Here is a 22,500-nt window from a genome sequence, read left to right as displayed (position 1 = left end):
TTGTTTGTTTGTTCGGGGTCTGCGGAAAATTAGAGCGCTAACGAACCTCCGCCTCCTTAATTAGCGCCGGCGGCCTCGATCGGCCGGAGGCGGGGCCGGCGCGACCCGGGCCGGGCGGCGCGGCGTCCGGCTCCGTCCCGGCTCTCGTTGGCCGCCGCTCCTCGGACCCTCGGCCTGCGTTCGCCAACGGAGACGCTCAGGACGTCCAGCTCGCCGCCTCCACCTTTCATGGACTCCCCCTCTCTCTCCCTCCATCGCTCCCTCTGTCGACTCCTAGCTGGAGGGCGCCGCTCCTCCGCGCCTGATTGGCCGCTCAATTACTGGGGGAGTCGTCATGATTGGCAGCCGAGAGCCGCAGTAACAGCTTGGCAGAAAGAACACAAGACTACTAATTACAGAACAGTGTGTGTGTGTGTGTGTGTGTGTGTGTGTGTGTGTGTGTGTGTGTGTGTGTGTGTGTGTGTGCGAGTGTGTGTGTGTGAGTGTGTGTGAGTGTTGTCGTTAGATGATGTGACGATCATGTCGGTCCCAGCGGTCATCAGAGAAGATTAGCTGCCGTCGCCGGGGGAAACACACACACTCACACACACACACACACCCACACACACACACACACACACACACACACACACACACACACACACACACCAGGTTGTTCTTCTCTTTCTTCTCGGAGACTCGGCGGTGGAACCAAAACCAGATGTGAGGCGGCAGGAAGTGTGTGTGTGTGTGTGTGTGTGTGTGTGTGTGTGTGTGTGTGTGTGTGAGGGAAAAGTCCCTTCAAAATAAGAGGCTGGTGTTTGTCACCAGTGTAAGATTCATCACAACTGAGGAGCTGGAGGTCCTGGTTCTCCTCCTTCTTCACATCCACCTTCTTTTCTTCTCATGCAGCTCTGCTGGTGAGATGTGGTCCTCTGGTTGGTTGCAGGGGCACAGCCCTGACCTTCACCCTGACCTTCACCCTGACCTTCACCCCGACTTACTGACACAGTGTTCCATCTTCTGGCCGAAGGTGGTTCTTCAGGGGTGACGGAGAACAACATGAAATCTCCAGGTTCTCCATCTTCAGCCCGTGGTTCATTGGAGATGTGTGAGTGAGAGACTCAACAGCAGGATGATTGACACCTGGTGGTCCAGGTGAAGCCCCGCCTCCCTGGACTCTGTGTGTGTGTGTGTGTGTGTGTGTGTGTGTGTGTGTGTGTGTGTGGTTCCTGCAGGTTCTCAGCCTCTGCAGGGGTGGACCATCTGGTTCCAATGACCATCTCTGGGAGAGTGAAGGAGCAGGAGGAGCCGGAGGTTCCGAGTGATGGAGGTGAAGAAGACGAGAGCGCGTGAAGGACGGCGGCGGCGTCGTCAAGGTGACGCTGATGGAGCGACGTGCTCAGTCAGCCATGTTTCCTAAAAGTCTTCATTTAGCGGGAACGATCGGGCGGCTCCTCGGCGGACGCCGGCTGTGAGCACACGTCCGACGGGAAGGAGCTTTTTATTGGCCGTAAATCTTTACGGCTCCGCGGCTCCTCCTGCGGCGGCGGCGGCGGAATTTGAACCGCAGTCGGAGACTTCCTGTCACTACGGCGTCTCTTTACATCAGACAGTTTGTCCTAAAGGTCGACGGCACAGACTCCGTAAAAGCTAATGACAGGGATAAAAGCCACACTCCACCTGAGCACCGGTGTGTGTGTGTGTGTGTGTGTGTGTGTGTGTGTGTGTGTGTGTGAGTGTGTGTGTGACAGTGTGTGTGACAGTGTGTGTAATGGCATTAGCTGTGCCCTAAAAACATTAACGAGGCTCATAAAATGTAAAAATGAGAGTTTTAATGTGAGATGGTTGTACAGCTGTTGAGAGCGTGTTCGTGTGTGTGTGTGTGTGAGTGTGTGTGTGTGTGTGTGTGTGTGTGTGTGGTGGGGGGGTTGTCCGGAGGCTGGTCAGTTTGTCTCTTTAATGACCCCTCCCACCTTAATGAGCTAACGAGTTAATAATGAGAGCTCGTTAAGGCCCTCAGACAGACAGACCTGATCCAGCCAATAAAACACGGTTACTGCTCCGCCCATCGGCTCACGCCGGTAACCGTGGCAACCAGGGGACGGGTCGGGGGGGCTGTCAATCATAGGTCCATGCCGGACTCGGGGGTCTGCGTTGTCCCTCCGTCCAGATGCCTTCAGAGTTTCGGGACAGAAGAAGGCGTGGTCCCGGCGCGAGGCGTTCAGGGACCACGCCGAACGTGGGGATTCTCAGACTCCCGTCCACAGGCCCTGTGTTTGGGGAGGAAGATCCGGCAGGACGTAGCATCTCCTCCAGGTTGACGTCCTGCTGGACGTCCCGGAGTCTCTACCGCTCCGAGCGAAGGGCGTGACTCTTGGTAGGGTTAGGGTTGGCTTGAAGATCAAGCTGCAGGTCCTGGAACCTCCAGCAGGTTCCTCTGGGTCAGGATCTGAGGTTCCTCGTCGGACCGGATGTTCATGTCTCATCTGAGTCCTCCTCCGCCCCCCCGCCCCGCTACCAGACACTTGAAAGGCGGCCATGAATAAAAGATGGCCGCCGGTGATTAGAACCCGAGCGATCATTAGAGACGGTTTCCGTGGAAACCACGGGAGGAGAACGAATGCCGATCGGGAGGTCTTTAATGGCCCGGCGGTTCCACGTGGAGGGACAGCGTGGAGCGTAAGCAGACCAAGGAGGAGAAGAAGTGAGCGGAGGTGGGCGGTCCATCTCCCACCCGCAGGAGGACTCATCTCCACCACAGGCGAGTCCTCTGGACGTCGGGAGCCGGAGGAGAAGCCGCTGGCGTCCAGGGAGAAGAAACCAGGGCAAGGAACCGGGCTGAAGGTCCAGGAGTCACACAGACGTCTTCGCAGCTTCTTCTGCTGAGATCCGGGAGGAGACCGACGCGTTCAGCCAGGAGAGCCAGGAGAAACCGGGTCCAGGACGAAGACCAGAACCAAGCCTGGCCTCCTCAGGACCAAGTTCTGGTCCAGCTGGGTATCTTCACTCATGACACTGAGCGTGAGGAGGGAGCCGCAGATCTTCATCTCCTCACATCAGCTCCTCCTTCTTGTCCTCCACCCGCTCCTGCTCAGCACTGAAGATCTGGGCGGATGTGGAAGGTGGACCCGCATCTTCAGGAAGGACCGGGTGAAGATGATGGCCGAGCGCTCTGATTGGTCGGGTTTGTTAAACAGCTTCTTCTTCTGTTTCTAATTAAGTCTTCTCTTCTTCTTCTCTCATTAAGCTGCAGTTTCCTGACCTCCTGACCCCCCGACCACCCCAGCACATATTTTATTGATCTGAAACACCAGCGAGTAAACTGTGTGTGTGTGTGTGTGTGTGTGTGTGTGTGTGTGTGTGTGTGTGTGTGTGTGTTGAATTATGGAAGCCAGGCGACGGAGAAGCCGCTTGTCGTTCAGGTGGAAACTTTAGTTAATTTAAGAGCATGAAGTTCCTCATTATCAGGTGACCTTTGACCTCCAGGCAGCCGCTCCGTGACGACCGTTGCATTAATGTACCTGCAGGGTTCTCCACCCACCAGAGAAGGTACCTGCAGGGTTCTCCACCCACCAGAGAACGTACCTGCAGGGTTCTCCACCCACCAGAGAAGGTACCTGCAGGGTTCACCACCCACCAGAGAAGATACCTGCAGGGTTCTCCACCCACAAGAGAAGGTACCTGCAGGGTTCTCCACCCACCAGAGAAGATACCTGCGGGGTTCTCCACCCACTAGAGAAGGTACCTGCAGGGTTCTCCACCCACTAGAGAAGATACCTGCTGGGTTCTCCACCCACCAGAGAACCTGATCATCCTCTTGTCAACGGCTCACCTCAGACTTGCCGAAGCTCGACCTCAGACCCCGGCAGGTGACCTTCAGCCAGCCGCCCCTTGCAGATGTTGTCCAGCGGTTGCAGGTGAGACACTTTGGACGAGAAGGTGCTGCAGGACACGCAGTGCATCTCCACAATAAAAGCCTGTTCAGAGACCTTCTGTCTTCTGTCTGCAGACCTTCGTGTGAGGCTAAATCTGAGTAACATCTCTGTAACCTTCATGAGTGAAGGTCACGGTTCCATTAGCAGAGAGACAACGTTCTGGAAACGTTCTGGAGATGTTTTGGGAACGTTGTGGAAACAGCGAGTTATTCTCCAAGCTGTTTTCTTCATCCAGCAGCAGATTATTGAAGTCCTCTGAGATCCATAATCTGCTGCTGGCTCCTAATCCTGCTTCTGCTCATGTAGATTAACTCTTGTCTCTCTCTCACACACACACACACACACACACACACACACACACACTAGCCCAGCCTCTGCAGCTCCCTTAAAGGGGGTCTTTGAAAATAATCAAGTGTGAATATATATAATATGTATATATTATATCATTAGATAGAATTATTGCTTCTCAGATGGAAATGGTAAAATGGCAGATTGAATTCCATCTTAATCTGAGCGTCCGACCGTCTTTGAATGTCTCGCCCCTCCACCACCATGTTTGTAGTTTTTAACTCTGGTTGATTGGTTTTGCAGTTTTTGAGATCAATAAGTTCAATGTGTGGTGCAATAATAATAATAATAATAACACTTGGATAAATATAAGCCGTAATAATGATACTAACAATCATAGAAGTATGAGCAGTCTGTGTGTGAGGGTGTGCATGCGTGTGCATGTGAGTGTGCATGTGTCAGTGCGTGTGTGTGTGCCTGTATGTGGTGTGTGTGTATGAGATCATTTGTGGTGTGTGTGTGTGTGTGTGTGATAGTGCAAGTGTGTGTGTGTGTGTGTGTGTGTGAGTGTATTTGTGTGTGTGTGTGTGTGTGTGTGTGTGTGAGTGTGTGTGTGTGTGTGTGTGCGTCTATGTGGTGTGTGTGTATGTATGTATCGTTATATGTACATTTGTCTATGTGTGTGTATCAGTGCATGTGTGTGTGTATGAGATCATGTGGTGTGTGTGTGTGTGTGTGTTCCCTAGGCTCCTGGCTGCAGAGCAGATAAAGCCCGTCCAGCTGCTGGTCTTTGTTGTCCCTCAAAGATCTTCCTCCCTGGACTCTCAGCAGCTCCTCCAGGATCTCCAGGCCTTCCAGGACCACTCCAGGACCTCTGATGTCTATTCAAGGTGAAGACGAACGAACAGCAGGCTAATCGCAGAGCTCCAGACAGCTTTGTGTGTGTGTGTGTGTGTGTGTGTGTGTGCTGCAGGTTGTGACCTCTGACCTCCAAGGGTGCTCCTGGCAGGAGGAATCAGCGGTCCAGAGGAACGATGGAGAACTTTGGTTCTGGTTCACTGGGAACGTCTCACTCCTTCACTTCCTTGAAGGGCACTGATTGGCCAGGGACTGAGGTGGGCGGAGCCTCAGCCTGCGAGCTGTTCCCCGAAGGACCGAGGCCACAACCAGCTTCAATTAACTTCAATTAACTCCAATTAACTTCAGTCACACACTCCCCTCTCTTGATGTTTGTCTGTGGATTCAGTCACACACACACACACACACACACACAAACACACACACACACACACGCACACACACACACGCTCCTCTGGGATGTCACTAAATAACATTTCTTTCTTCTTTCAGCTAAAAGTGACAGATGATCAATAACCCCCCCACCAATCACTGGGTTACCGTGACGATGGAGTTGTAACTTTTTCAACAATGCAGGAATTTTCTCCCCACATTTTTTTCTCTCACTGACTTTGAGTGTGTGTGTGTGTGTGTGTGTGTGTGTGTGTGTCACTCCCCTCCAAAGTAAAAGCTAACATGGCACTGCAGCACAGAGTGGGAGGCCCATGACCTCTGACCCCGCGGCTGGCTGCCGACCTCACACTCAAATAGAGACGTTACAGGTCACAGAGTATGCTGACACACACACACACACACACACACACACACACACACTCAGCATGGGGGGGCTCACATCAGGCTGTAGTAATTAATCATAGAGCTGCCAGACCTGTCAATCAGAATGATGTAAACGCACCACACTGTAATAACACACACACACACACACACACACACACACACACACACACACACACACACACACACACACACACGCACACACACACACACTCAGACGAAACAGTGTGTCCCTTTGTTCAGGATCAAACGTTTGTTTCTGATTTGTGTTTGAAAGATCAAAGACGTCAAAGGAAGCCAGTGGCCACGCCCCCTGATCACCTGACAGCAGGTGAGCTGTCAATCACCCGACATCTTCATAGACCCTAGGTCTTCCTGGAGAAATGATGGACGATGGACGATGGCGGTATGGTGGAGATGAAGTTCCAGAAGAGGCGTGAAGATGTGGGCGAGGGCAGATGGAGACGGAGGTCCGGAGGGAACCCGCTCTCCTCTGTGCTTCTGTTCTGACCTTCAGACGGGTTGTTCTGTGATTTTTGCTCTGTTGGTGCCAGATGTTCCTCAGAATCTCAGCAGATGGAGGTGGGAAAGGAGATGGAGAAGGAGATGGAGGTCTAGAAAGGGGATGGAGGTGGAGGTCCACAGGGAGCCCCTCCTCCTCCATCGTTCTGTTGTGACCTTCAGCCGGTTTGTTCCTTGTTTCTCGCTCCGTTTGCCCCAAATGTTCCTCAGAACCTCGGAGGATGGAGGGAGGACGGAGGTGGAGGAGGAGGAGGTGGCGAAGGAGGTGGAGGTCCAGAGGGACCCCTTCCTCCTCCGTCGCTCTGTTCTGACCTTCAGCCGGGTTGTTCCGTGTTTCTCGCTCCGTTTGCTCCAGACGTCCCTCAGAACCTCGGAGGATTTCCTCATCGACTTTTCACAATAAAAGCCGGTCTGGCTGCGGGCCGGACCCGGCTCTTCATGGAGATACGGCGTGGACCGCTGATCCACCGCTGCAGCCGGAGAGATCAACTGGAGGTCCGGGTCGGGGCAGAGCTCCGGGACACCTGGACGGGATGAAGATAATTCAGATAAAATCTTCAAATGGACACTCCGCGTCCTGAAGGTCCACGCAGAGAAACCCGAGGACCCCCAGCATCATCTCAGCGGGTCTCTGCTGCCCTCTGCCGGCCAGGAGCAGTCACTGCACCTCCTCCGAGGCCCTACAGTTGCGATCAGTGTTTGTATCATTCCATACACACACACACACACACACACACACACACACACACACACACAGACAGACAGACAGACAGACAGACAGACAGACAGATAGATAGATAGATTACATGACTTCCGGTGCTGTCTCGGGCAGCTGCCTGACAGTTTCTCCTCACCTTAGTGTCTCTTTTTCCTAAATTCTCTACTTCTATTTTTTTATTTATTTATTCTTCTTGCTTTAGTAACTATTTAGTTAATTGAATTTACTTTTTTTCTTCCCTCAGCTGCAGGGAATGTTCAAATCTTTGTAGTTAACAGTTAACAGTTACGACAATTTATATTTCATCGTATTTCTTATTCTCCAACCTCCTACTATTATCTATTACTGTTATGTTTTAACTTGAAACTCTGGCACAACAATTTCCTTCGAGATAAATAAAGTTGTTCTCATCTCATCATCTCAACCCATAGATTATGAACACTAATCATCTACATCCATGTATGTGTATTTACGTTTTTTATAAATATATAACACTTATTATCACTAATACCGTTCTTAGTTCAGTAAACAACGTTCACTGGAAACTGGGGGATTGTCTTTTTTTTTTTTTTTTTTTTTTTTGCAACTATCGCGAGATCTGAGAGGTCCTGTGTGATTGGCCGGACTCTGCTGTTTGAAACAGGAGCAGCCAATCAGGGAGAAGGTGAAAATTGCAAATTTGGACAGGAAAAAGAAGTCCGTCGGCGCGTTTGAACCTACAAAATAAAAGCTGCGCACGAAAGCGCGATGAACAGAAGGATCAACGTTGGTGTCCTGATGTGTCTCGTCGATGTTAATGTTACATCTAATCAATAACACTGATTGATGAACACTGATAATCGGCAGAGTCAGGAGAACGGCTCCCACTGACAGAAACCAATCGGTAGGGATCCGAAAACACCGTGCTCTTATTCTGAAGGGCTGCGCCCGGAAGTGACGCATAGGTTGTTGTGAACGAGAAGTGGCGGGTCAGGAGAAGGTCGGAAGCGAACCGCGTCCGTCCGCGCGTCCACGGATCGGTTCCGTCCGTCTGAGCGGAAGACGAGCTTCCGGACCCGCGGCTTCCGGACCCGACTGTTCGGCTCACACTCTTTCGGCGTCTTCCGGTTGCGCTAGCCGTTAGCATGCAGTGTGCTAGCCTGCTGAAGAAGAGGCACCTCGAACCAGATGTGGACACCCGGAGCTGCAAGCCGGTGTGTGTGTGTGTTTGTGTTTGTGTTTGTGTGTGTGTGTGTGTGAGAGAGAGAGAGAGAGAGAGAAAGAAAGAACATGTGTCAGTTCCTGTTTGTTGCTGAATTAAATTGTGTGTTTTCTGAACGTTTCCAGAAGAGGGCGTGTCTGGAGGCGGGGCCTCAGGCTGAGTGTCCAATGGAAACCTCTCCCAGTTTGAATGCGTCCAATCAGCAGCAGGTGAGGGCGGGCGGACGGTACTTCCGCTCCCGCGCCGTTCGCTCACGTCCCGGTAACCCTTGCCCGTGTGTACCCAGGCGGCGGCGCTCCGCTCCCGGGCCGCTCCGCTCATCTGCCCCCGCTGCCTGCGAGGAGAACCGGTGAGTCCACAGCTGCCCGTAGCTCCCGGAGAAAACAGCACCGGCACACCCGGGCGGGGGGCAGTCACGGGCAGTAACGTATCAGAAAGGGCAGTAAAGTAATAGAAAGGGCAGTAAAGTAATAGAAAGGGCAGTAAAGTAACAGAAAGGGCAGGAAAGTATCAGAAAGGGCAGGAAAGTATCAGAAAGGGCAGGAAAGTATCAGAAAGGGCAGTAAAGTAATAGAAAGGGCAGTAAAGTAATAGAAAGGGCAATAAAGTATCAGAAAGGGCAGGAAAGTATCAGAAAGGGCAGTAAAGTAACAGAAAGGGCAGTATAGTACTGCACGGTGCAGAAGAGTCTGAAATACTACAGAGGTGAAAGTATTGCTGAGTGCAGTTAAAGAAAGCACTTCAAAATGCAGTAAAGTACTACAAAGTGTTGTGGTGAAAGTACTACAGAATGCAGTCATGAAAGTACTACATAAAGAGCAGAGGTGAAAGTAGCTGGAGTTTGTCCTCCAAACAGGTGGTTAAAACCGGACGTTTTTCATCGGCCATCCAGGGCTGTGATTGGTCCGGCTGCTTGAGGTCTTCGTGATGCTAACCCCTCCATGCATCTGCTTATGTACCTGCTGACACACACAAGGTGGTAATGTATCTCCTGTGGCTTGGTGTTTCAGGGTCACATCAACCACATGATGGGAATCTGACCTCTGACCCCTGTGGGGACCGCACACTCCTGGATGATGTCACTGTGACCACGCCCCCTGACACCTCACCTGGTAAACTGTCCTCAGCGTTGCCATGGAGATGGTTAGTCTTCCCCTATTGCACTCAGAGCCCTGCGATGCCTTCCTGGTCCGGCGGCCGTCAGACCGACCGGCTAACCTCAAACCCCTCCGGTCCCGATCAATGGCGGTATTGATTAGCGATTGCCGGATGCTAATTACCGGGGATCCTCGAACGCGGCGGCAGATCGACAGGCTTCCAACCTCTGATCGGGCGAGGCTCGTTAACTAATTAGTCCATGATTGAACTGTCATTTGAGGTCGGCGGTGACCTTTGACCTCCGAGGTCACCGCACCGTGTTATTGACGATACGATATGTGCTAACAGTCCGTTAGCAAATCGCCGACAGGCTTTTCCGAATCAGACGGATGTCAACGGTGAAAAGGGAAGAAATCAGAAGGTGATTGATTGTGGGTTTGTTCTGACCGCGAGACGATTGTGTCTCCTGTCACACGTGTTTACACTCTAATCAGGGTCAAAGGTGAACCTCTTTTTACGACTGAATGTGGAGCAGAGTTCTATTTTTATCACATCACTTCCTGTTTGGAGTCCAAACGAGAAGAGCCGCTTTCAACGCGATTTGTACGCTTTTATTTTTCCACGCTTGCAATCGGGATGCAAAAAGGGCCGAAAGGATTCCAGCCGCCTCACACCTTAATTTACTGCACAGAAGAACTTCTTGTAGAGGACAGCTTCTGTGCAACAATGTTGATTGGACTTGATGTGATGATGTTGTGAAGACATCACTTCCTGTTTGATCCTCAGTTTGTAGCGTTCAATAAAAAAGTAGAAATGTAAGCCAAACATGAATCCAAGGTGCTTCCGTTCAAAGCGGTCCAGGGAACTTGGGACCACAATCTTTATTGCATGATATCGCAGCTGACACACCTGTACATTAGCTCCCCTAGCCAGGAGCTAAGCTAAAGCTCTACACATTGTCTTCAAGCTCTTGTCTTCCTGCTGGCTGGAGCTGCTCCTCCACCTCCTGCTCCTCCTGGTCTTCCCCCTCAGCAGGTTTGCTTCTCTTGGCAGCAGGTCCCTCACCTGCCCAGGGACGCAAACAGGAAATGAACACCTGGACGTTCACAGCCAATCAGAGTGTGTGTGAGGACGTACAGGCCGATGGTTCCTGTGGCGCCTCCTGCTCGGCCTTCTTCTTGGTGTATATGATCCCACTCGTCGTCTTCCTGGTTTCTATGGCAACCATAGATCAAAAACTAGGTCGGTGATCCAAGTTGGCCACAGTAGTTACTTGTGTGTGTGCGTGCGTGAGTGCACCTGCATGCAGAAGCACGGAGCGACACGTAGAAGAAACAGCCTCTTTGGCATCTCGATCCACTAAACCGAACAACATACATCTGAGGAACCCATAGGAAAACACACACGCACTGGTGTGTGTGCTGGCTGAACCTGATCAACTCATTGATAATGGAGACTGATCTTGACACTGGACTGGAGCAGGCAGGAAGGATACAGGTTGGTGATGTCATATGGTCCTCTCAGGTCCAGAGGCTGAGACACACACACACACACACACACACACACACACATGTGCTTACTGTAATGAAAACAGACTTGATGGATCAGCTGATAGAAGGCTGACCTACCCTCTCTGCGGCGCTGGACACCATCACATTCTAGAAGACAGGAAGGGACAGCAGGTCAGACTTGAGTTCCAGAGCAAGCGGCCCTTCCTGTGTGTGCGTTGATGACAGGAAGTACCTTCCCCTTGCAGCTCTCCACCAGGCTGATGGCGTTAGCGATGGTGTAGCGCCTCATGGTGGCGTCTCTGATGGCCGCCGTGTACGCCACCTCGAACACCAGGCCTCTGTCCACGGCCTAGCACACACACACACACACGTCGATCTGTGAATGGACCTTCTCACACGTCGGTTGTGTAGCTTGAGAGCAGAGGAGCACGGACCCCGCAGATCGGTGCCCTCTTGAAGAAGAAGGGAAGCTTCTCCATCACCGGGATGCAGATGATATCCACATCGTACGTCATACAGGCTGCCTGCACACACACACACACACGCACAGTCAATCTCATGTACATCAGCACTGTGTGTGTGTGTGTGTGTGCAAGTCTCACATGGAACACCTTCTCGTGGGTGGGCTGGGCGGCGAGCAGGTCATAGCGGCGATACTCTGGGGAGCTCGGCCTCTTTGAGATACGTGGGCTCAGTTAGCAGTTGTGAGAAGGTCCCACGTCCTGGACCGGCACCCGGTAATCACAAAGGTACTCACGTAGTGACCGGCGTGTGACATCACCACCGTCAGCCGGTTCAAGACTCTGATTGGCCGAGAGCGTCCCTGTTGGGAAGATGGGTTACCATGACAACCACAATGGCGCCGGCCACGGCGGCGGCCGTCGTACCTGCACGATCGGCAGCTCCTCCAGCAGCTCGCTGACGGGCCTCGGCGTTGGGATCTGGGGAAGGAGAGGAGTTGAGAGAAGGGTGTTCACATTTCCCACGGCCCCTGAAGGCAGCAGGGCTCCCTCACCTGCTTGTTCTTCGCTGAAGGATCAAACACATAGTTGATGGCCACCGTGGAGAAGCCGACTGCGGGGACACGAACAGGAGGTTAGTGGTGGACCGATGCGCCGGAGGTCTGCTCCTCACGGGGTCCACGAAGATCTCCTACACCTCAGGACGTTACGTGACTCAAGTCCACCTCCTCCCTTCCTGGGGTTCGGGTCAGGCCGAACCCCAACACAAACCCAAACCCTGCGAGCTAGGCTAGGCTAGGCTAGGCTAAACACACAGCGGAACGGAGGAGCCGGCACAGCTCCGCCTCACACCGCCAGGGAGCACGCCTTTAACATCGGGGATTTAACTGAGGCAGTCTAAAGTCGGCCAATACTGAACGGAGTTCTGAAGCGGAGCGCTAAAATTGGGCTTTTCTCAACGGAGTTCTGCCTGAGATATTAGCACTGCTAGCTTGATTCACGGCGGGGGTGAAAGCCGCCTTCAGCCGCGGGCCCCGGGAGAGGTCGGCCGGGGAGACTCACGGTGAGCCGCCGTCTCGATGAGACCGCGCAGGACGTTCTTATCCTCCGTGAAAGTCAAGTTTAAATCCATAAACACGGACATGATGCCGAACGAGGTCTCAGCTCCGCATGGACTGCCGAAATGCCTGTCGGGATCTGTCGTCTCTCCGGCCGCCTGCAGAGGGCAGCAGGGGGCAGCAAGGAGCTGCAGGGGGCAGCAGGGGGCAGCAGGGGGCAGCATGGGGCTGCAGGGGGCAGTCACGCCTCAGCACGGAGAAGAAGAAACAGAAGACGAAGAAGCCCGAGCAGCTGCAGGTCAAACACACACGATAAACACACACGTGTGTTTATCGTGTGAAAGTCCGAGCTGGTGGACGAACCAACATCCAGAATCCGCCGAATCACCGGGAGCGACCGTCGAACACCGGAGGGGTTAACAATAGACCGGAAGTGTTTCGTTTTGGCGTGAAACACAAAGACAGCGAAAAGAGAGAGAAAGTCAAAGGAGGTTCTGAATGGAGACTTGAGGCTGCCGTGCTAAGCTATGCTATCAGTTATGTGTTTACTGTGACACTTTGACAGCTGAGATCCACATTCTGAGACAGGCCCAGCTCTACCTCCAGACCCACATCCACATCCTGATCCAGGGCCCGGTCCACCTCCAGATCCGAGTCCACCTCCAGGGCCCGACCCCAGCAGACCCAGATGCAGGCTTGTACAGGCTTCCAGAATCAGACCTGGTCCAGACTGTCAGCCATGCTGGGAACCCTCGGCTCTGCTAGAACCTGCCAGATGGTCCGCCGCTGCTCGGGCTTTGTCTCCAGGATGAGGTTCCCTGCCACCCACCGATTGATCGGTTGAGCTATGAATATATCGGTCTGCGGCATCAGCTGATTTTATATGTGTGTGTGTGTGTGTGTGTGTTTGACTGCCAGGTACCTGAACAGGTTGAAGGAGGATGAAGATGCCTGCCTAGCGGCGCTGAAAAGTAGTCAGATCTACCTGTTTCACCGTCTGGATCCTCTGCTACGGAGAACCCAGAGGGGAACCTTCAGAGCCCTGGAGCTGTCCTACCCAGGTACTGGACTCCAGGACCAAAGATGTGGAGCAGAAGCTCAAAACATAGCAGGCCCACAAACCTGGTCATGTCATCTTCTGTGTGTGTGTGTGTCCAGATCTGTGCAGCATGCTGGACACACTCCTCCAAGACCAGTCCTTGCTGAAGGAGTCTGTTCTGATCGGCTGCTCTGAGGAGAACCAGGCTCGGTTCTGTCTGGACATTGGTGAGAGGAGACTGGGCATTTATGTACTTGTGTGTCCTCCGGTGTGTGTAGCTTATGTGTGTTTGTATGTGTGTGTGTCACAGGTCAGCTGGACCAGCTAGCAGTAGAGAAGATGTGTGACGGACAGTTTGTGAGTCTCAGGAAGTCGTTTTTCCTGCTGACAGGAACAGAGGCACCTCTAGTGGCCAAGGTGGGAGTAACAGGAGGTCTTGAGGAGACCCGTGTGTGTGTGTGTGTGTGTGTGTGTGTGTGTGTGTGTGTGTGTGTGTGTGTGTGTGTGTGTGTGTGTCTGGACCTCCAGCACTGATCCTGCCGTCTGCTGTGACAGGGCCAGGCTCTCCTGCGCTGGCATCAGAGGAGCGGGTTCTGCAGCTCCACAGGCCAGCCCACCCTCCGCAACCAGGCAGGGAGTCACAGAGCCTGCGGAGGCTCCATGTACTACCCCACGGTGAGCCGTCTCACCCCGGCCCCAGTTTCACCCCGGCCCCAGCCGTCTCACCCCGCCCTCGCCCGTCTCATCCGTCTGTCTGCTCCCCAGATGTCTCCGGTGGCCATCGTCCTGGTGTCTTCTGGGGCCCGATGCCTGCTGGGCCGGCAGGCCTCCTTCCCCAGAGGGATGTTCAGCGCACTGGCCGGGTTCTGTGACATGGGTCAGCCCGTCTCCGGCCGTCTCGTCCGATGATGGGATGGATTTCCGGTCTCACCTGGTGTGTCCGTCCCCAGGTGAGACGCTGGAGGAGACGGTGTGCAGGGAGGTGGCGGAGGAGGTGGGCCTGGAGCTCCAGAGTGTCTCCTACAGCTCCTCACAGCACTGGCCCTTCCCACACAGCTCCTTCATGCTGGGCTGCCACGCCACCGTTAGCCCCGCCCACTCTCAGGTCAGCGGACGCCACCTGTCCCGGTGGTTCCTGCCTTCTCCCCACCCGTCTGTCTCCAGGACCCGGTGTTTGCTTGCACGGGTGTGGCTATTGATGCGCCGTCACTTGCTTTGCAGCTGAGCGTGGATCGCTCTGAGCTGGAGGACGCCCGCTGGTTCAGTGTGGAGGAGGTCACGGCCGCCCTGCAGGTGGAGGGTCCGCCCAGGAAGGGCGACCCTCCCCACCTCTGGCTCCCGCCCAAACACGCCATCGCCCACCGCCTTATCACAGAGTGGGTGGAGCAGCAGGTGTGCCACAAAGGACTGCCGCCTGACGGTGTCTGACCACAGGGGGGCGTCGTGACGATCGGCGGCCTCATCTGGACTCACCTGGTCCGTCAGGTGAGAGGGAGAACTGGGGGTCATTTTTTTCCTGTGATATATTATATTGTATTATTATTATATATTAAGTTAAGATTACATTCAAAGTTCTCATGATAATTGAAATGTCATTATATGACAGAAGCAATAATATATATATATACATATATTTTTTTTCCACACATTAAAGTTGTTAGTATTGTCATCTGTGGGACCTGCTGTGAGGACCCGCCCTAGCCTCTGCTGATTGGTCCCGCTGTGTGTCAGTCTCCTCATCCCCTGCTCTGATTGGTTCCGCCGTGTGTCAGTCTCCTCATCCCCTGTGCTGATTGATCCTCTGCCGGTCCATTTCCTGCTCTTTTTCCGTCGTACGGTTTCATCTACTAATCTTAAATAACAAAAATAATAACAAATAAAAAAATATTTGATCAACTTGTTTCTTGTTTTCCGGGAGTTTCTCCTTTTCTTTGTCAGAAACTTAAATAGTGTAAAAAAAAAAAAAAAAAAAACTTTTTCCAGCGTCGGTTTCTACCGGAGGTTACGTCAGCGGCTGCCCCGGAAGTGAAAGACCTCCGGTATATTGTCCTGGTCTGCTGGTCGAAGAGCTTAAGTCTTCATTAGCTTCATTTTCTCGGGTTTTGTCGCTTCGCCGTCCGAAGCGGACCGGGGATGTTTTCTAGGACTAGTTAGTATTAGCCGTGAGGCGGCGGCGACAGAATGAGCTCCCCCGCCGGCCTACACACCCGCTTGGCCGCCGTCATGGAGGCGCTGGTTCACGCCGCCGTGGCGGAGATCCACCAGCTCCTGGGCGGGGAGGAGGCCAGCCTGGGCCCGGGGATCCGGACCGGAGTCGCCCGGGAGGAGACCACGGTGAGGAGCCGGGACGACGGTTATTTATTGACCGAGCAAGCCGCATGTAGGACAGATTGTCTATTTTAAGGCCGCTTTGCCCGGAGAGCTACTTCCGGGAACTCACGTGACTTCACTTGTTTACGTTTCATCTCGTGAAATTATCCGTTGAATAGTTTAACGTGGATCTGCAGATTCCACAGAAGAAGAAGAAGGGACACAGAGCTGTTTCTGATCAACTTATCAATTATCAGTTTGTGATTGGACCACCAGTCAAAACCTGGCCTGACCTTTGACCTCCGACCGCTCAGGTCCAGTTTGCCATTGTCATGGAGACGCTGGGAAACGAGGCTTTGGGGAAGATTGTCAACATTGTGGATGAGGTTCGCCAGGAGTGTGACTTCAGCAGGAGGCCGCAGACCGCCGTGCTGAGCATCCTGAAGGACAGCATTGGTATGCGCACACACGCACACACGTACACACACAGAACAATCAGCTACACCCCACGGTGATGTGATAGCTAATAGTTAATTTCCCCGCCACAGAGTCAGAACACTCTTATGGCGCCCGGATGCAGACCCCCAGTTCGCCCGCTCAGGTAAGACACGCCCTCAGCTGCTGAGGTCCCTGACATCACTGACGACGCCCCACGTCTGCCTATGACAGAACAACCCAGAGGACGGCCACGTGGAGGCACCGTTCGTCCTGGCCGTCTCGGTGAGGGACGAACACGGGAAAGTCGATCTGGGCGCCATCAGCGAGCGTGAGTTCTGATCAATATGTGACTGATGAAAAATCAAGGAGGAGAAAAATATAACTGATTTAATGAATCTGGATATTTGAGTTTTTAATTTTTTAATGTTGAAGGAAAGTAGATAAAGTAGAGAGTTGGTTGACGTGATGCAGAGAAGGAGGGTTGATATACTGTGTGTCCAGGAGACCAGGTGGAAAGGTAGTAAGGCTAGAAGCTTAGGAGCAGGCTGTGAGTTATACTGTCAGGTAGACAGGAAGGAGACTACTTGGCATATTATTTTATATATTACTTATATTATACATTTTATATTATTACTTTCCAATTATCTGGACGGAAAGTAGATAAGGAGACTTTGTGGAGGAATGAGGAAGTGCAGGAGTGTACACAGAGAAGGCGGTTAGCAAAGAAGCGGGACACTAAGTGGACTGAAGAGATGATGAAGGTGATGAAGGATAGAGAGGGAAATGTATTGACAGATACCAGAAGAGTGATAGGAAGATGTAGAGATTATTTTGAAGAGCTGATGAAAGTGGAAAATGAAAGAGGCAAGAGTAGAAGAGACGACTATTATAGACCTCAAAGTAGAAGAGATGAGTAAAACTTCTTGTTTGCAGTGGTGATGGACAGGCTGACAGATGAGGTTAGACAGGAATCCCCATGGACCATGATGTTTGTAATCTGTAGTGAGAGCAGGTAACAGGTTGAGGAACATCTAGAGAGGTGGAGGTATGCTCTGGAAAGGAGAGGAATGAAAGTTAGTCGCAGCAAGACAGAATATATGTGTGTGGATGAGAGGAACTCGGGTGGAGCGGTGAGGCTACAGGGAGTGGAGATCAAGAAGCTGGAGGATTTCAGGTACTTGGGGTCAACAGTCCAGAGCGTAGGAGAGTGTGGAAAAGAGGTGAAGAGACGGTCCAAGCAGGTTGGAATGGGTGGAGAAAAATGTCGGGGTACAAAGAGGTAGAAGACTACTGGCCAGAATGAAAGGAAAGGTGGAGGAGACACTGGTGAGATGTTCGACAAACAGTAACAATGACCAAAAGACAGCAGGCAGAACTAGAGGTTGCAGAGATGAAGATGTTGAGGTTCTCTTTGAGAGTGACCAGGATGGAGAGGATCAGGAATGAGTCCATCAGAGGAACAGCACATGTTTGATGTTTTGGAGAGAAGGTCAGAGAAACCAGACTGAGATGGTTCGGTCATGTACAGAGGAGGGATAGAGAATATATTGGTAGACGGATGCTGGAATTGGAGCTGCCAGGCAAGAGGTCTGGAGGAAGACCAAAGAGAAGATTTATGGACGTAGTGAGAGAGGAATAAGAAAGTAGTTGGTGTGAGAGAGGAGGATCCAGAGAATAGGGTTAGATGGAGAAGGTGGACTGGCTGTGGAGACCCTGAAGGGAAAAGGAAAAGGTTTTGTCAGCGACTTCCTGGGAACAGTGGTGCTGGTGGTCATGTGACCAGCCTTGTTGTGTCCTGCAGGGGTGCAGGCGGACAGGTCGCCGCCCTCCGACCCCGAGGCCCCGGACCCCGACGGCCTGCTGCAGCGCGTCACCTGGAAATACTTCGCTTGCTCGGCGTGCGGCAAGTCCTTCTCGTCGCAGAGTAACCTGAAGGCTCACGTGCGCGTCCACACGGGCGAGAAGCCCTTCGGCTGCCCGGTCTGCGGACGCAGCTTCCGCCAGCGCCAGAGTCTGCAGAGCCACGTGCGCACGCACACCGGCGAGCGGCCGTACGAATGCGCGCAGTGCGGCAAGTGTTTCGCCAAGCGCACTCAGCTGAAAACCCACGCCGTGGTGCACACGGGGGAGAAGCCGTACGCCTGTGACGTCTGCGGCCGCCGCTTCAGCCTGCCTCAGAACCTGCAGCGCCACGCGCTGACGCACGGCGCCGGCAGGCTGTTCGTGTGCGGCGTCTGCGGGAAAGGCTTCCGGCGCTCCGTCACCCTGAAGACGCACCAGCTCATCCACTCGGGCCTCAAGCCCTTCAGCTGCGACCTCTGCCCCAAGACCTTCCGCCACGCCGCCAATCTCAAGAGCCACCTGCGCGTCCACAGCGGCGCCCGGCCCTTCGGCTGCGAAGTCTGCGGGAAGACCTTCGGCCAGTCCGTCAACCTGAAGATCCACCGCCGCGTCCACACCGGCGAGCGGCCCTTCAGCTGCGGCGTCTGCGGCAAGACGTTCAGCCAGCAGAGCAGCCTGGCGTCGCACCGACGCACACACTCCAGCGAGAGGCCCTTCCCCTGCAGCCACTGCGACAAGACCTTCAACAATGCCAACAGCCTCAAGCTGCACGTGCGCACGCACACCGGCGAGAAGCCGTATGGCTGCAACATCTGCGGACGCGCCTTCAGCCAGGGCAGCCACCTGCGCACGCACCAGAGGCACGTGCACGCCGGCGGCAAGCAGTTCATCTGCGACAAGTGTGGGAAGACTTACTCTGATCAGCGCAACCTCCGGCTGCACAAGTGCTGCTACGCCTGAATGCCTCGACGAGCAACACACACACACGAACACAGACGCACAGACATTCTATGGCAGGCATGGATGGACACACACACACATACACGAACAGCTGGACTAATTAGATGGGAGGAGGGTGAGCCTCTGGTTCCTATTCCTCTTCTGATGAATGTAAAACTAGGACTTCGTCCCGACCCCAGACTGTTAGTTCTAGGACTTCATCTCCCAGAAGCCTCTGCGCCCTGCAGCAAGACTGAAGCTGATTGGCCCGCTCGGCAGCCGGCCCTCATCCTCCCGATGATTGGTGTGAACCACTTATTTATGCTCACTGTGCTCTGTAAGTGTCCAGATGCAGATTTTTATAGTTTTATAATGATATTTTTAATGTTTCAAAAATAAAAGAAGTAAAAGTTTTGTATAAAAACCCATTCCGCCCATGTTTTTTTTCTCCGGTCACCGGCTGCGATGTGGCTTCCCACCGCTAGGGGGCGCTGTGTCCCCGGGCGCGGGTTTGAAGTGTTTCCGGGTCGCGGTCTTTATTTTCCCGGAGTGTCTGAAACACGCGTGTGGAGACGCGGCCGCTCTTTACCGTCAACACCGACAGCCCCGGGAGAACCGGACGGAGGAGGAACCATGGCCCCGGTAAGCTGCCGCCGCGGTACGTTGTCGGGAGACCGGGGAACATTTCCGGCCGCCGAACGCCGTCATGGTTCCGATCCAAAGCCCCGGTTGGTCTCCGGGGCCGGCGCTGCTCCTGCTTGTTTTTCATTTGATTTTCAACAAATATATATGCACCTCAAATGTGTTTAGCCGGGGGAAACACACACATATTCGTACATCAGCTTCTTCTTTCGCCTCCTCTTTCAGGGTTGAATCCACCTTCTCCATCTCACCCTGTTCTCTGATCCTCCTCTCACACCATCTACCTTCATCTCCTCTCACGGTGTCCGTCCATCTTCTCTCTGGTCTTCCTCTAGACCTCCAATTCCAGCATCTGTCTACCAATACATTGACTCTCCCTCCTCTGTCCATGACCCAACCATGTCTGACCTTCTCTCCAAAACATCTAGCATGTGTGGTCCCTCTGATGGACTCCATCCTGATGAAGAGAACCTGAGCGTCTCCAGCTCTGCCTGCTGTCTCTTGGTCATTCTGTTCCAAAACCTGCATGTGTACAACAATCAAAAAGCCATAGAAAGAATCAAACCGAAATACTTTCTATGCACGTAAACACTCACAAATACTAAAGAAATATGTCCAAAATAAAGTTTGTGAGGTTTGTTTCAAGCGGTGCTCGATCCAAGTCCTGTAGAAAGACCCAAGGGTTTGCTGTTTGTCCGCTTGCTTCAATGAGTGTGAAATTTTCCCAAAAACAAAACACGTCAAGAAGAAACAAAGTCCTTTCCCTCGGTCCCTGTCGGCCTCACCGAGCCTTTGCTCTCCGAAGCAGCGCTCCAAGAAGCGGCGTCCGTCCTTCCGGCGCCTGCTGAAGACCAGCGGCGTCAAGCTGGAGAACAAGCAGAAGAACCGGCAGCTGAAGCAGCAGAACGACGCCAAAAAGCAGCGCAAAGAGCAGAAGAAGCTGCGGCAGGCGGTGAAGGGCGCCATCACCCGGACGCCGCGGCCCCTGGAGACCTACAGGAAGAGACCCGGTGAGGCCCCGCCCCCTGCCGCCGCCACTTCCTTTCCGGCCGAATAACGAATAAGGTGTTCCGTCACAGAGGAGGAGGAAGAGGATGAGGAGTTCCTGGAGAACCTGCCCACCGACATGTTGGAGGAGGACGACCTGCAGCAGATGGCCGCCATGGCGCGCCAGGCCTCCTTCCTGACCAGAGACCTGTCGTCATGGTAACGTCCAACCACACAAATCCATGGCGCCGGCGACGGATACTGACGGGTGTGTCGGGGGCGGGGCTTCGCAGCGGGCCGGTCCACGGCGCCAAGAAGCGGAAGTCAGAGTCGGCGCAGAGCTACGAGAAGGTTCCCAGGAAGATGGCGAGGAGCGAGGACACGGAGGTCGTCCACCTGCTCCCCATCAAGGACGCCTCCGGGGTCGTCCCTCAGAGCTTCACTAGAGGTGGGACCTCCACAGACCACAGGTCAGCAGCTGATCTACAGGCAGCTTCAGAGAGTGAGTGTGTGTGTGTGTGTGTGTGTGTGTTTAGTTGTTCCAAAGCAGCAGGAGCAGGAGGAAGAAGATGAGGAGGCAGCAGAGGAGCCACAGCATGGTAAGAATGACATTTGACCTTCAGCTAGGTCTTCTCACACACACACACACACACACACACACACACACACACACACACACACACACACACACACACACACACACACACAACTGCAGCTGTGCAGATGGGCACAGGCCGTGTGTGTGACGGTGTGTGTTCCTTCCAGAGGGCGAGCCGGAGCTGGAGGAGGAGCTGACGGAGGAGGAGCAGCAGGAGCTTCGGGCCAGGAAGGTCCAGGAGAGGAAGCTGAGCATCGCCAGCCTGGGCTCGGCCATCGTGTCCGACCCCGTCAGCAACGTGAGGATCATCTCATCTCATCAACGCCAACGCCAGCCACAGCAGCCTGATGCAGCGTGTGTGTGTGTGTGTGTGTGTGTGTGTGTGTGTGTGTGTGTGTGTGTGTGTGTGTGTGTAGATCAAGGGTCTGAAGGAGCTGCGTGGCATGCTGATGGAGTCTGACCCCTCTGTTGCCGTGACAACCAGGAAGCTGGTGATGGTGTCTCTGATGGAGATCTTCAAGGACATCAGCCCCACCTACAGGATACGACCTCTGACCCCCGCGGAGAAGGCCACCAAGGTACCGTTCGCCGCGTGGCCCCGCCCCCACAGGGCCTGGGATGACATCACTGATGATGTCACTGGTGTCACACAGGTGAAGAAGGAAACCCAGCGGCTGCGAGAGTTTGAGGAGGTCTTGCTGAGTCAGTACAAGTTCTACCTGGAGGACCTGGACCAGACCATCAAAGGTACCCCTGACCCCTGACCCCTGACCTTTGACCCGGTCCTAACGCCCCCTCCCCCCCCAGACTGGAAGCAGCAGAAGCGTAAGCGGCGGCAGGCGGTGTCGTTCCAAGCGTACGGCGGCCTGGCGGCGGTGGCGGTGCGCTGTCTGTGCGAGCTGCTGCTCGCCATGTCGCACTTCAACTTCCACAACAACATCATCGTCGCCCTGGTAACGCTGATGAACGATCCCTCCAGGAAGGTCGGGCCCGCCGCTCGCCGCGCCGCCTCGGGGTCCTGGCGGAGGCGGCGTGATGCATTCTGGCGTCTTGCAGGTGTCGGACATGTGCTGCGACGCGTTCAGGAAGCTCTTCCACCAGGACAAAGTGGGCGTGGCCTCCCTGGCCGCCGTGCGCGTCATCTCCGGCCTGGTCAAGAGCCTCAACTACAACGTCCGACCCCAGGTAACCAATCAGACCCGGCCGCCGGGACGCCCTGTGAGGCCACTGTGATGTCTCACACACACACACACACACACACACACACACACACACACACACAGGTGCTGCAGACGCTGC

General features: G+C 53.8%; 4 protein-coding genes across 4 annotated transcripts in view; 3 read left to right on the top strand and 1 right to left on the bottom strand.

Moving 5' to 3' along the window:
- Nucleotides 1–8,012: 8,012 nt before the first annotated feature.
- On the top strand, nt 8,013–10,195 carry LOC147215553 (uncharacterized). Its single transcript, XM_086139994.1, has 4 exons — nt 8,013–8,270; nt 8,404–8,487; nt 8,565–8,627; nt 9,289–10,195. Exons 1-4 carry the CDS (start codon nt 8,202–8,204, stop codon nt 9,316–9,318), a joined length of 246 nt encoding a protein of 81 aa, XP_085996120.1. The 5' UTR covers nt 8,013–8,201; the 3' UTR covers nt 9,319–10,195.
- Nucleotides 9,309–12,542, bottom strand: rpp30 (ribonuclease P/MRP 30 subunit). The gene is made up of 12 exons (XM_086139993.1): nt 12,411–12,542; nt 11,903–11,961; nt 11,775–11,828; nt 11,645–11,710; nt 11,490–11,561; nt 11,322–11,411; nt 11,120–11,236; nt 11,005–11,034; nt 10,872–10,909; nt 10,676–10,755; nt 10,514–10,591; nt 9,309–10,441 (listed from the first exon to the last, which is right to left on the bottom strand). The coding sequence occupies exons 1-12, from the start codon at nt 12,490–12,492 to the stop codon at nt 10,326–10,328; spliced, it is 882 nt and encodes a 293-aa protein (XP_085996119.1). The 5' UTR covers nt 12,493–12,542; the 3' UTR covers nt 9,309–10,325.
- A 10-nt stretch (nt 12,543–12,552) lies between these two features.
- Nucleotides 12,553–15,355, top strand: nudt13 (nudix (nucleoside diphosphate linked moiety X)-type motif 13). Its single transcript, XM_086139992.1, has 9 exons — nt 12,553–13,219; nt 13,325–13,467; nt 13,565–13,672; nt 13,756–13,862; nt 14,001–14,120; nt 14,211–14,322; nt 14,396–14,550; nt 14,667–14,930; nt 15,100–15,355. The coding sequence occupies exons 1-8, from the start codon at nt 13,095–13,097 to the stop codon at nt 14,871–14,873; spliced, it is 1,077 nt and encodes a 358-aa protein (XP_085996118.1). The 5' UTR covers nt 12,553–13,094; the 3' UTR covers nt 14,874–14,930; nt 15,100–15,355.
- A 115-nt stretch (nt 15,356–15,470) lies between these two features.
- Nucleotides 15,471–22,500, top strand: part of noc3l (NOC3-like DNA replication regulator) — a 9,198-nt gene continuing 2,168 nt past the window's right edge. Inside the window, exons 1-17 of the mRNA XM_086139520.1 lie at nt 15,471–15,779; nt 16,070–16,211; nt 16,304–16,356; nt 16,425–16,521; nt 17,995–18,989; nt 19,156–19,177; nt 19,492–19,616; nt 20,425–20,626; nt 20,696–20,822; nt 20,897–21,051; nt 21,140–21,202; nt 21,369–21,499; nt 21,618–21,779; nt 21,855–21,948; nt 22,009–22,184; nt 22,258–22,386; nt 22,485–22,500. The exon at nt 22,485–22,500 is cut by the window's right edge and continues 116 nt beyond it. Coding sequence (XP_085995646.1) covers nt 15,627–15,779; nt 16,070–16,211; nt 16,304–16,356; nt 16,425–16,521; nt 17,995–18,989; nt 19,156–19,177; nt 19,492–19,616; nt 20,425–20,626; nt 20,696–20,822; nt 20,897–21,051; nt 21,140–21,202; nt 21,369–21,499; nt 21,618–21,779; nt 21,855–21,948; nt 22,009–22,184; nt 22,258–22,386; nt 22,485–22,500 — 2,842 coding nt within the window. The 5' untranslated portion in view covers nt 15,471–15,626. The remainder of the gene's footprint in view (nt 15,780–16,069; nt 16,212–16,303; nt 16,357–16,424; nt 16,522–17,994; nt 18,990–19,155; nt 19,178–19,491; nt 19,617–20,424; nt 20,627–20,695; nt 20,823–20,896; nt 21,052–21,139; nt 21,203–21,368; nt 21,500–21,617; nt 21,780–21,854; nt 21,949–22,008; nt 22,185–22,257; nt 22,387–22,484) is intronic.

The sequence above is a fragment of the Fistularia commersonii genome, chromosome 32, assembly GCF_037954325.1.
Source record: "Fistularia commersonii isolate RoL2024-O1a breed Wild chromosome 32, RoL_Fcom_v1.0, whole genome shotgun sequence".
NCBI classification, from domain to species: Eukaryota; Metazoa; Chordata; class Actinopteri; order Syngnathiformes; family Fistulariidae; genus Fistularia; species Fistularia commersonii.
Note: the sequence above shows the minus strand (reverse complement) of the source record. Positions and strands in the feature narration are given on the sequence as shown.